This window comes from Vipera ursinii (assembly GCF_947247035.1).
Source record: "Vipera ursinii genome assembly, chromosome: 1".
In the NCBI taxonomy this organism is placed as follows: Eukaryota; Metazoa; Chordata; class Lepidosauria; order Squamata; family Viperidae; genus Vipera; species Vipera ursinii.
In genome coordinates, this window is record NC_139512.1 from 204,605,768 (window position 1) to 204,619,967 (window position 14,200).

At 40.0% G+C, this 14,200-nt stretch overlaps 1 protein-coding gene across 1 annotated transcript in view; it reads right to left on the bottom strand.

Moving 5' to 3' along the window:
* The window catches only part of SHLD1 (shieldin complex subunit 1), a 62,013-nt gene extending 58,085 nt beyond the window's left edge, over positions 1–3,928 (bottom strand). The window contains exon 1 of the mRNA XM_083349313.1: positions 3,657–3,928. Within this exon, the coding sequence (XP_083205439.1) occupies positions 3,657–3,690 (34 nt within the window). The 5' untranslated portion in view covers positions 3,691–3,928. The remainder of the gene's footprint in view (positions 1–3,656) is intronic.
* Positions 3,929–14,200: the final 10,272 nt, after the last annotated feature.

A 14,200-nucleotide genomic window follows, 5' to 3' on the forward strand; every position in this document is an offset into this window, starting at 1 on the left:
ACAATATATTACTTATCTTTTTTTAATCCAATATCACACAAAGATTTTCACACTAGCAGCATTACCACTGCATTACTTTAAAGTATCTTAAAAAGGCAGGATATGATTGGGCATTTTATTGCCTAAAAATTATTCTAGCCAGATTAACTTCATTTCAGGAGATGATACACCTCCCTATACTCAACAGTATTTTCATTTGTAGGTTTCCTTTTGGCATCTGTTTCCTCCTTCTGGGAATATAATATTGGATGGATCTTTTGTGTAATTTATGTCAAACTGAATACAATAGTAGATAAAAGACAAAACTACTTTAAATAATTTCAAAATTAATAATCATGATAATATTTACTATTTTGCTTGAGAAGTCTTCTTTATCAAAAAATGAATTTGTATGTTGATAAACATGACATATTAACAGTCCCTTACTGTAAAAGGGGTCAGGGGAGGGGTTGTCCTGATAAATTCTCTTAGTGAACCTCAATACTTGAAAAATCCCATTAATAGATTCCAAATAGTGGTGATAAAAGCACATGCCTCTCTAATACACACAGAATCATATTAATAGTCCTATGGATTTTGGCCCCAAATTTGGCAGTAAAAGGACATTTTTAATTGCTTTTTCAACTCAGTTCTCTGAGGTGTACAGTTTTGGAGGTTAGTATTAATCTCAGTTTAATAGTATAGGAACCTGATTTTACATTATTCAACTATAGCTCTACTGGCTGACCAGGACAGGGTGCCCCAGCTCATTATGTAAAGGCCATGCAAATAATGAGTTTCTTCAACTTTGTTAAAAGGGATTCGTGATTTAGAATTAATTACAGTTAATTCCACCAAAATCTCCAATATGGTGTCCCTTGGTCCTGCATGTCCCATCTATATTCTGAATGCTTTTCTTCCCTTACCTCTCCTTAACTTTAGCCATGATATATCCACCAACCTGCTCCTCCCAATTTTCCCAGACCCTTCTTTTCTACTCAAGAGGACATCAGAGAGGAAAGGAAGATGTTTGATATTCATAGGAGGATATGTGAGCCAATTGGGATATGCTGTGGATAATGTAATATGACGAGCTACATGTTCAACCAGCCTATAACTCCCCATCTTCTCAGGATTTTCCCTATTTTCCCTTGACCACTACTAATGGCTATGGTAGAAAGGTATTATACTTTTAAGGCTCATTGTTAGCAGATGCCTCTTAGCTGAATAAACGTGATTTAAGTTCTACACATTGACTGCATCCCTTTTGGCAATTATTTTAATCTGTATCGTTGCTGTGTATGATTGGCTATCTTCCTGTGAGTAAAAGGACTTGTCTGCAGTTTGAAGTCACTTGATAGTGGACCTTTAACCTAAGGCAAAGCCACAGGGTGGTGCTGGTCTGAAAGTAATTGGTGACCAGAAACTAATTGTTATTAGTGGACTAGCATATGCTATATCATTAATGAGTCATTAGGAAATGCTGTAGAGAACTGATATAAGTGGCTCCAGAACTGATATAAGTGGCTGATATAAGTGTAGAGAACTGATATAAGAACTGATATAAGTGGCTCCACCTCTGCTCCGTGAGCTGCATTGGTTGCCAGTTGTCTTCCGGGTGAGATTCAAGGTACTGGTAATGGTATTCAAAGCCCTCCATGGCATGGGGCCGGAGTACCTTAGGGAACATCTGCTGCCGGCATCAAGCTCCCTGCGCCCTGTGCGTTCCCACAGAGAGGGCCTCCTCAGGGTGCCACCGATCAGAGAATGTCGATTGGTGGCCCCCAGGGGGAGATCCTTCTCTGTGGGCGCTCCGGAGCTGTGGAATCAGCTACCGGTAGAGCTCCGGATGGCGCCCGATCTTCGCTCCTTTCGTCGCGATCTCAAGACGTTTTTGTTTGTACAAGCCGGCCTAGCCTGATGGGGATTGGTGGGTTTTTTTATTTTTTGGTTTCTTAATTTTATCTTGGGGTTTTATAATTGTATACCAATTGTTTTAACTTGGGCAATCATTTAATCTCTTTTTAACGTTTGTATTTAGTATTTTACTCTGCCCTGTGAACCGCCCTGAGTCCTCAGGGAGAAGGGCGGTATAGAAATATTATTAAATTAAATTAAATTAAATTAAATTTCAGTTGCATATGATAGCTAGCAGGCCCAAGCCTTAGAATCAATCATTATATCTCTTAATTAAAATAGTTCAACAAAGTAAATAATTTGTACAGCATAATTTTGTCTCACTCTCCTGCAAAGTTTAAAAAATATCGCTATGCAACTTGTTCTAAAGATTGTGATAAGTGATATGTTTTGTTCACTGCAGTAATATAAAACAAGCTAAAGTACCAACAGTACTTATCTTCCTGTTTCAAAAGCAGCTTGTTTTTAGTGGAGAACTTCTACAACAGTAAAAATAAAGGCGTCCCTGCAGATTTTACTCCGTTAGTTGTTGCATGACAGCATGCTATCATGGAAGTGGTACCTATAATCTACTCACATTCACATGCTTTTGAACTGCTAGGTTGGCAAGGAACGGGCACTCACCCCATTGCATGGCGCTTGGGTTTCGAATCTGAGCTGCCAGCTTTCAAAGCTGACAAGCTCAGCTTCTTAACCACTGAGCCACCAGTGTGTAGTGTTGAATGAACTGGTTATCCAAGGCTATTTCAGGTAAGTTGAAAATCTATACAAATAAGGCATTTCCCACTGTGCTACACCTCACGGTTCTCCTGTTTTCCTTTCGCAACCATCCTAGAAAAGAATTCAGACTGAATGACAGCTTGGCAGCTCTTAAGGTTATAAATTGCTGCTGATGTAAAACTTCATCTTGTGCCAGAAATAAATGTGTCAGTTGTTCCTGGCTCCTCCCACTTTGCTTTCACTTATATTAAAGAGCATTTCTAATCAAAGTTTAACTTTGAGCGAAGCAGTTAATGACAGAGTAATAATCTTGGCTAAATCAATAGATCTCTAGATCAGCAGTCAGCCATATAATATCTGCCTGTCTGAGAGTTTGAGCTTGCACTGTAAGACTTCAACGTTTTAAACATTTACAGTAATCTGCTTGAGTGCTTCCTGTTTCAGGCACATATTGTGAAAATCTCTCAAATATGAACTCTGAATATCCTTTGCTGTAAAACAGTGTTTCTACCCTGATTGCAAAATCTAAACAACATCAACCATTATTTGTATTGAAAACTGGGGCAATAGTTTTTGGGCGAACAAGCAGGAAATAGATCCAAACAAAGTGAAACATGAGTAAGGCCTAATAAATAGAAACAGTCTTGAAATATGAAATATAATAAAAAAATTTAAAAAGAACTACAGCAGTGTAGCTGGAGGAAAAACTATCTTGATCTTTCAAGGGCTGTTGATAACAATCACAGAAGCCTTCTGGATAAACTAGGGACGGGGAGTTGGCGGAGATGCTGTGTTAGTAGTTTTTTCGTGGTGGCTGATTCCAGTCAGTGTTGACGGGGAAGAGGACTGTGGCTCCTTACTTATGGGGTGGTGCAGGGCTTAATACCCTTGCCCTTTTTGTTTAATATCTACATGAAACCTCTGTAAAAGATCACCTGCTGGTTTATTTATTAAAATTTATATGGCTGCCCATCTCACAGAAAGTGACTCTGGATGGCATACAACAATCCAATAAAATTGTAAATAAAGAAAATCATTACCTGAAACCAGTCTGGAATCATTGTAATTGTACATCTTAACCCTGGGCTGTGAAAGTTTTGTCCCAGTGTCTGGAAGCTGTGTAGGTCTGGATAGGGACAGACTTGGACAATCCTGATTAGAACAAGTGGTTATAGATATTTGGCTCTTCCCTATCCTGTGGACTTCCCATATCTAATATCTAATGGGATAGCACTATCCTATTTGAGACTGGTGTGTAACCTAGTAGTCTCCTTGGATTCATAGTTCCTATTTGAAGAGCAGGTGGCAGCTGTAGCCAAGAGGACCTTTCAACAGATTCATCTGGTCTGCCAACTGCATCTCTTCCTAGGTTAGAAAGACATTCAGATGGTCACTCATGCCTTAGTGATGTCATAATTGGACTCTTGCAATGTGTTCTAGATTGGACGGACCTTGAAGACCACCCTGAAGTTATAGCTGGCCTAGAATGTGGGAGCAGAGAAGTAATGGCCATGCAGCAGTATCCACAGATGACATCAGTCGGCTTCCAGATACAATTCAAAGTACAGATTATCACCTACAAAGCCCTTATGACATAAAGCCGGGCTATTGGAAGGACTATCTATCTCTTGACAGCTTCTACCTGACCTGTAAAACCAGAGAGTAGGCACATTCCAAGTCCTTTTGATCAAACAGTGGTATTTATCATGACTTAGGAACTGCATCTTCTCTGGTGCAGTGCCAGCCCCCTGGGACTACATTCCCACAAGATCTGTACATTTCCCACCATGATGATGTTCATAAAAATCACTGAAGACCTGGTTATTTCCCCAGGCCTTGGCGTACAATGGGTGACAATTTTTGTTTGTTACATGTAGTTTTCTTTTAGAAGCGTACACCTTCATTGAAAGCTGCCCAGAATTGGGTAAAGTTGGGCAGCCTCTATGTTGTATAAAATAAATAGTCTGCATGCTAGCTTAAAGCAGAACAACTCCGTGAGATCAAAACTGACTTTATGCCATTGTGGGTGGCAGTCACAATACAACCTTAATGGTTGGTTGCAATCTTTGAAACAGCTGTTACATTTTTACAGATGTGTGCTATCAAAACATGTTTTGCCCAAATGGTTGAATGAACCTAGATGGTTGTTTATATTGCCAAAAATACTGACCTTTTTAAGATAATAAACAATTGTGGAAATCAAGTGATGTAAGTGGGAATCTGGGTGGGGTGTCATTAGGACACTAGGTGTTTATTAGCCCAGTATATTTATTACTAGAGATAGAATTGCAACTCGTTCTTCTGTCTTGAAGTCAACTGAATGACTGAGGCTTGTCAATGAATAAGCTGATTCCAGACACAGAAGTCTTCTGTCAGCTATAGAGTTCACTCACCAGAAAAACCTATTTGCTTTATAGCTGCTGCCTAACTATTTCACCACTGTCTGAGGACTTTTTCCTGAATAATGTTTGGCACTTATATAAATGAAAATAGGATGTGGTTTCATGGGCCTCCAGCACAGGGTACCTCTTATTACTTTTAGCTTAAAACAAATTCTCTGAAGTTCTGTAGCCATGCAGTGAAAAATAATATTTTCCCAGGCTTGAAAATTGATGTTGCTGGCACTGATATGTAAATGAAGTTACTTTCTCCACTGTGAATCCTTTGTACATGATTTGAATAATAATGTACTGCCATGTCTAATTTACAAAAATTCATTCTGTTAAATCTCTTGGAGTTACTGCAGAAAACACTCCAATATTCTGGACCATAGCCTTTTTTTTGTTTCTGTACAAATGTATGTAAAACCTGACCAAAAATGACCTGCCTATCATTTGAAATCCTGTTAGTTCTTTTGGTTATGAAAGACTTAGAAATTTGCAGCATTTGAGGAGCTCTATATACTCTCGACTGCTAAGGATATCCAGTGAAACCACCAGAGGAACATGAACTGGAATGGTTGAGCAGGCAGGTCTAGAGCAGGGGTCTTCAAACTTGGCCCTTTTATGACTTGTGGACTTCAACTCTCAGAATTCCTCAGCCAGTGTGCCTGACTGAGGAATTCTGGGAGTTGAACTCCACAAGTCATAAGAGGGTTAGGGTTTGAAGACCCCTGGTCTAGAGGAATGAGGGGATACTTCATCCTGCCACAGTTTTGCAAACATACAATTTTATGAAGACTCCTTTGTTAATATACGGGCTCTTGGATATATAGATCACCCACGTATTTTGATGAATGAAACAAAAAGGATGGATGCTGAAATCCTCCAGTTTTATGCATCATAATAAAGCTACTTATCTGAATTGTTCTGGATATATAATTGTGGATCGAGAGGGCTAAGAATGCTGAATCAGGGCAGGCAATGCTCCCATCTGCCGGTCACACCTACATAGCCAGCTGAAACTATTGGACAGAGGGTGTACTTTGTGCACAAGTCATTTCAGATTAATCAATAGACTTGTCTGTATTTGGAAACCCTTCAAAATTATCCCAGTGATTTGTTTGCTAAAACCATTTACAGTGTCCTAGGCAAAGTTTATACTGTAAGGTCTTTGCAAACAAAGATTAAATTAATAACATTGGTACTGTACCCAGACATAAACTGAATAACCATATGGATAGAGTCAAATCATTATGCACAGTAAATGGGTCATACATTAGGATTAAGAGCCGTGATGGCGTAGTGGTTAAAATGCAATATTGCAGGCTAAATCTGCCAACTGCCAGGAGTTCGATCCTGCCTGGCTGAAGGTTGGCTCAGCCTTCCATCCTTCCAAGGTGGGTAAAATGAGGAGCCAGATTGTTGGGGGCATTATACTGACTATAAACTGCTTAGAGAGGACTACAAAGCGATATATAAGTCTTGAGTATTATTGCTGTTGCTATTATAACGGTACCCTGAAAAAATGAGAAAGAGGAGGAGGAAGAAAAGTCAACCTGTTTTGAAGACAATGACATCTACTTTCATACTGTTGCTAAGAAAACTCCAAGGAAGTATCCATGTAGTCACCATGAGTCAGGAGTCAAGTCCAGAAACTACTTATTTAAGGTGTATGACGCGGTGGCTCAGTGGGTTAGGATGCTGAGCTTGTTGATCAGAAGGTCGGCAGTTTGGCGGGTCGAATCCCGAGTGCCGCGTAACAGAGTGAGCGCCTGTTACTCGTCCCAGCTTCTGCCAACCTAGCAGTTCGAAAGCACGTAAAAATGCAAGTAGAAAAATAGGGACCACTACGGTGGGAAGGTAACAGCGTTCCGTGCGCCTTTGGCGTCTAGTCATGCCGGCCACATGAACACGGAGACGTCCTCGGACAAGCGCTGGCTTTGAAACGGAGATGAGCACCGGCCCCTAGAGTCAGAAACGACTAGCACGCATGTGCAGGGGAACCTTTACCTTTACCTTTACAATATCTATCAAGGACAGCCACGGGAAAACCAGCACTTCTCATCAAAAAGCATACCTTTACGGGGGCATGGAGAACAATTAGTAAAGTAAAACATTCTATAAAATAGTGGAGGCATTGGAACACGCCAAATTATGGTAGTCCTCTCAGGTTGACTCAGCCTTCCATCCTTCCGAGGTAGGTAAAATGAGGACCCAGATTGTTGGGGGCAATAAGCTGACTTTGTAATAATGCCGCTTGGGGGGGGAGGGAAAGCCCTAATAAGCAGGCATATACATAAAATGAAGGCTATTGCTAAGCACATTGATTTGTGCTTTAAATTGTAAGCCGCCCTGAGTCTTCGGAGAAGGGCGGGATATAAATGGGATTAAAAAAAAATTGTCTCAAAAGCTAACAGCTGGGTATTGTTGAGTTGAAATTTATAGCAAATATGGCCAAAATTGGAAAACAGCCCTGCCAAGGTGGGGAGTGGGCTGTTTCTAAAATACAGCATTTTCATGGTTGAGGGCTTTCCCATGCACCAGGCAAAGCCTGGGACCTTTGAATCCACCCTGTTATATTTTTATGATTCAGACTACCTTCCCTTCCCTTCATAAATGTAATCTATTTATTTGTATGTTAATGTTTCAACAAATCACATGTTGATTCAGAGCGAAACTCAGATACAATTGCTATAACACCTCACAGTATTATTAATGCGTGAATTGTAAGTACCGTTCGTGTCCAATGAACAAATTAAGAATCCAGTATCAATTGTATCAACACAATCCCCAGGACAAGGAGAATAGTTCATATTTAAAAGTTACGCTAAAGTTTCTCACCTGCATCAAAATAAAAACAAGTGATCCTTTTTGCCCCCTTGCAACTGGGAAGACCATAGCCTTGACTATACGCACTTTTGTTGACAGGGTGATGTCTCTGCTTTTTAGTGTGCTGTCTAGATTTGCCATGGCTTTCCTCCCGAGGAGCAAGCGTCTTTTAATTTCTTGGCTACAGTCCCCATCTGCAGTGATCTTGGAGCCCAGGAAAATAAAATCTGTCACTACCTCCATTTCTTCCCCATCTATTTGCCAGGAATTGAGAGGGCCGGATGCCATGATTCCTAGAGCTGGGGATAGGGAAAAGCAAGAGGTAACCTTATTGTCACAGACAAGAAAAAAAGACTTGAACTGTTTTCCAGGTGGTTCTGACCTGGAATACAGAATTCTATACACCAGTGTATAAGACCATATTGATTTTGAAACAACCCATTATGATCAAAATAGTTTTTTGAGCCAAAATAGGTTTTTTCAACCATTCAGGAACTATTCCACAGGTCTGCAACCTGCGGCTCCGGGGCCGCATGGGGCTCTTTCAGCCGTCTCCTGCGGCTCCCAGTCCTTTGCCATGTGCAGTCCAAAAAAAAAAAAATGGGACTAAAAAAGTTCAACCAATCAATTCAAATATGCAGGGTAGGTGCGTATCTCGCCTTGCCTCCACTCTTCAGTCAAACCCTGTTCTGCGCATGCACGCATGTATGCAGATGCGCACACATTTTTTGTGGCTCCCACTTTTTCCTTTTGTGAGGGAACCGGTTCCGAGTGGCTCTTTCACTGTTTCAGGTTGCTGACCCCTGAACTATTCTGAACTTGAAATCCAGATACTGTCAACTTGGTATGCCTCTAAATAGTCAGAAGACCCTATTTCAAATGAATTACAAATGTTTCAGGCTTAAAACTATTTAAAATGTCTGCTCCTTTCTGCTTATTTGTGTTTTCATTAATTGCTAAATGTAAACCCGCATCATTATTTCTGTATCTCCTTTTCTGCCAGATCTAAACATGATCTAATATTCAATCAGATCTGAGTGCCAAAGAGAAGATATTTTTTACACAATTGCTGTGGGCATCATGAAAAAAAGAGGATAATCGGCAATGATGTAATTTGTTGTTTGCCTTGGTTACACATCAATTATCACATAGGTTCTTGAGGGCAACTGACACTCCCAGGATGCAACTGACTCTCAGTAATAAGTAAAACAACCAGTTTGTTCCCTTTAACGATGTAGAAGATGATTGTATTATGTACGTACAGGATTGTTAGTTTTCCTCATAGCTCTTCTTTAGGGCAATTTGGAACAGCAAAATACCTGCTGTTCTAAAGAAACTGTCTGTAATAGAAGGCTCTAGCGTGTGCATCACAACAAGGAAATACCAAGGTGTACTCTTCACCACTAATTGCTCCGGACCTCTAGCATTATTATTTCTTTTTAAAGAATTCTTTATCGAGATTTTACCTATTGACCACGAGTGTACCTGAGGCTGGCCATTATAAACACCTTGCTGATGCTGTTCTCTGGCAGATGTTAAATATATACATACTAATGTATGGTGATAACAAATGATTTTGATTTAATGTTGACTAGAGACCAGTGCAACAGATGAGTAGCTGCTTCTCTTCCCAGTCATCTGCCTCCAAATTTCACCTCTCATCTGCCGATTGAGGCTCTTTAGGAGCTGCTGTAAACTATCCTGTGAAGGATCTGTGAAGACCTACAATACAGAAGGAAGATCTGATGCTTCAAATGGACTGTTTTGCCGTTTCAATATTACCAATATTGTCTTACAGTACCAGGAGACTGTCAGCTAAAGCAGTCAAAGCTAACACTTGCCAAGCTTTTAAATTTCAACACACTGACAAATTCTTGAATCTTAATACAATTTTGAATGGTTCTTCTCTCCATTCTTTATGGGTTGGAATAAACATTTTCACAGCTGTGTAACAGAGAAAACTGTACAGCAATACATGGAGCAAAAACAAGAATTGCCAAATGGAAAAATAACAGAGATACTAACTTCGTTTATTTTCTTCTGCTACGGAGGCTAGGTTTACATTTTGTAGCTTCTTTTTTTTAAAAGCAAGCTAGATTAAGAATCCCTACAGTTCCTCTCTCACAGAGAGAGAGAGAGAGAGAGACAGAGACAGAGACAGAGAGAGAGACAAGAGAGAGAGACAGACACACACACACAGAGGTCTGGGAGATTAGCCAAGAACTGTGCTATTAGTAAAGGGAAATCATGTGATTGTGTTTTGAATGGATTTCCATTTTAATTTTCAGCTGCAGTTGTACAGAATGAATGGTAAGAACTAACCAGTAAGCTGCTGTTGTTTTATGGATGATCTTCTATCCCATAGTCTTTTTCTACCTAATTGATTGTTGTAATCTCAGATTTGTGATTCTATAGTCATCACGATTACAAGAACTCTTGTAATTTTTCTTTAGCCCACTGAAGTAATTGGCCAGGAGGTATAGCTTCTGAAAACACTTTAAGCTTTCAAGGAAAACCAGTTGTACTGGTCAGAATCAAATTAAAACAAATAAAATCAAGTACAGGCAGCACAAAGACTTACACACAAGCAAGGTACAACTGTGAGGATGTGGGTGTAATGAATCATACCAAGAGTGGGCAGTTGGAGTTCTTTGCAAAAGATTGAGAAAAACAGATCCCACAAATCTGTTGAAAATGTCTTTTATAGAGAGGGCACAGGAAAATATTGTCTGAATAGGTAGCCAAGTCCTATTGAACTGGTTGATAAGATCTACATCATATTTAACACTATTTCTTGGAGGGGACAGTATATGGCCTACTGTGTGTTTAATTATTATTAAAGGCTATCTACCTCCAAATGATTCCAAAAGGCTTACATAGTCATGAATAATAACATACAATATTATAAAAATCAAAAGCTCAGCATATACCAATAGTCCTCAGCTTACAGGCACAGCTGGGACCAGAATTTCCTGTGCTAAACAAGCAGTTGTTAAAAGTGAGTTGTGCTATCTTTTCTGCCACAGTTGTTAAGTGATTCATATGGTTGTTAGGTGAATCTGGCTGCCCAAATTGACTTTACTGGTTGGAAAAGAAGGTCTCAAATGGTGGACACATGAACCCAGGATGCTGCAGTCATCCCAAATTTTAATCAGTGATCACAGAACTACTGTAAAAGTTGTAAGTGCAAGAACTGGTCATGTCACTTTTTTCAATGCCATTGTAATTTCAAATAGTTACTAAACAAATGATTGTAAATCAAGGGTTACCTCTATACAGACACACAAACACACATACACACTAAACAAGTAGAGGCTAAGCAAGTCATCCTACTTTCCAGGGCTGGGAGCAAAGCCAAGTTCTTAAACACTGAACATCTTGAGGATGGGAGCCACACACATGTTTGTGGAGATACAACTCCCTTTAACCTTCACCATTGCCCCTAGTCTACTTCAAAATTAGGATTTAGCAACATCTCAATGGCCACATAGTCTAACCTTGCCCACAACTAAGGGTTCTTCTGTATTAATTCAGAACTGAATGTATGCTTCCATCTTCAATCTTTCGAGTAGCATATATAATTTCCATTGGTCAACCTGTGCTACTGGCTTTAAACACAATTATGTGAACTGTTCCTAAATGGAACATAAAAGTAATTACAAAATTGTCTCACCTTGGGCTCCAAAAATGTGTTGGGCTCCAAAAAAGTACAATAGCCCTACTGTCTGGTAATTCTGGGAATTTTAGCCCAACATATCTGAACAAGTTTTTATATGTGTTGTACAAATGTACTAACATTTAAATCAACTGGAATTTTGACTAAATGAAACAATCCAGCATGACAAGAACAAGAAGAAAGATCATTGTCTTCTATAAAGGGTCAACAAGTTACATTTTCATCATCTGTATTCCAAGGATAGTCTTGTGTAATCCCATTTCCTAATGTCGTTATCTATGGCTAACAGTAGTGTCCAATTCTTCTAACTTGAGAAATTGCCAGATTTAAAATCCAAAACGACCTAAATTTACACTGATGCATATTAGCAGAAGAAAATCTTTTACACAGGCCAAATTGTCCAATTTTTTTTCCAAGGGAGCAATTTTTTCCCCAATCAAAGAATGAACAATAAAGATTAACTCTTACTTTCCTTTTTAATAGATTTGGGGAACAGAGAGTTTACTATGATGTTTATTAAACATTTGCTTATTGTTTATTTACTGCCGCTCTTATTCCACCAGAAAACATGCAACACTAATCAGAAATGAAAACCTCTCCAGGGTTACAGAAACTCCCAATGAATCGCCTCTGTTGATTACAGAGTTGCAATATGGCATTGAATTTCCTCTTAATCATGTGAGATATGCTCTCCTAAAAGTGGGATGTTTTTCCCTTCTGAATCCCAGAGAGGAGTCTTCTGTCCCAACAGATTCTTTATCTCTTATTCAAGAAATGCCTTGTTCTGTGCTCAGTTCTCCCTCATCGTGGCAGAATATCCCATAATATTCCATCTTAAATGTAGTCTTGACAAGAGTGTTTGGATGCCCTGATATGCCACCGTTAATGTGGATTTACAGTGGTAGTATTCACTGGGCCTGGAAGAGTTGAGGTTTTTTTTCAAGACTTAGTTTACACATTTTGCTTAAAACTAGCTTGAGATGTGAACATCTGTGTGCAGCTATGTATCTCTGCCCAGAACTGTGCAAAGTATATCCCGGGTAGATCAGTCTCTCCCCCACCCAGACCACGTTGAAAAAGATAGGCAGTGCCAGCTTAAACAAACAAGAGGTGCACCTTTATAGAAGCAGCCAGACTTGTTCAAATTGCCAGCTGTAGTTCAGCGAAGGCACTTGCCAAGTCCAAGTTGGAGCAAGGTCATTGGCAGTTTATGCAGGCTGAGCCAAAAATTGCCCAAAGCATAACATTTGCGTCAGAGCAGGGAAGTTCCTTTGCCAACAATATTTCAAGAACTGCCAGCTGACAACACTTCTGATCTTGTATTCGTCTTCTTTTCTCTGTCCTGGATTTGACTGCAGCTTTTTGCTCTCGTGCAAACCACAGCTACTCCTATCTTATGATAATGTTCCATCAAGTCACTGATGACTCTTAGTGACAATATAAATAGACCTTCTTCTAAGAGGATCTGTCCTCAATCTGCCCTTTAGGTCTTCCAACAGTGAAGCCATCCTTTCTGTAATTTGAGTCCACCCACCTTAGTGCTGGTTGTTGTTTTCTCTTTCCTAGGACAGGTACAGGTGAAACTCGAAAAATTAGAATATTGTGCAAAAGTTCATTTATTTCAGTAATGCAACTTAAAAGGGACAACTAATATATGAGATAGACTCATTACATGCAAAGCAAGATAGTTCAAGCCTTGATTTGTCATAATTGTGATGATTATGGCATACAGCTCATGAAAACCCCAAATCCACAATCTCAGAAAATTAGAATATTGTGAAAAGGTGCAATATTCTAGACTCAAAGTGTCCCACTCTAATCAGCTAATTAAGCTATAACACCTGCAAAGGGTTCCTCAGCCTTTAAATGGTCTCTCAGTCTGGTTCAGTAGGAATCACAATCATGGGGAAGACTGCTGACCTGACAGTTGTGCAGAAAACCATCATTGACACCCTCCATAAGGAGGGAAAGCCTCAAAAGGTAATTGCAAAAAAAGTTGGATGTTCCCAAAGTGCTGTATCAAAGCACATTAATAGAAAGTTATGTGGAAGGGAAAGGTGTGGAAGAAAAAGGTGCACAAGCAGCAGGGATGACCGCAGCCTGGAGAGGATTGTCAGGAAAAGGCCATTCAAAAGTGTTGGGGACTTTCACAAGGAGTGGACCGAGGCTGGAGTCAGTGCATCAAGAGTAACCACACACAGACGGATCCTGGACATGGGCTTCAAATGTCGTATTCCTCTTGTCAAGCCGCTCCTGAACAACAAACAACGTCAGAAGTGTCTTACCTGGGCTAAAGAAAAACAGACCTGGTCTGTTGCTCAGTGGTCCAAAGTCCTCTTTTCTGATGAGAGCAACTTTTGCATCTCATTTGGAAACCAAGGACCCAGAGTCTGGAGGAAGAATGGAGAGGCACACACTGCAAGATGCTTGAAGTCCAGTGTGAAGTTTCCACAGTCTATGTTGATTTAGGGAGCCATGTCATCGGCTGGTGTTGGTCCACTGTGCTTCATTAAGTCCAGGGTCAACGCAGCCATCTACCAGGAGATTTTGGAGCACTTCATGCTTCCTTCCGCAGACAAGCTTTATGGGGATGCTGACTTCATTTTCCAGCAGGACTTGGCACCTGCCCACACTGCCAAAAGCACCAAAACCTGGTTCAATGACCGTGGGATTACTGTGTTTGATTGGCCAGCAAATT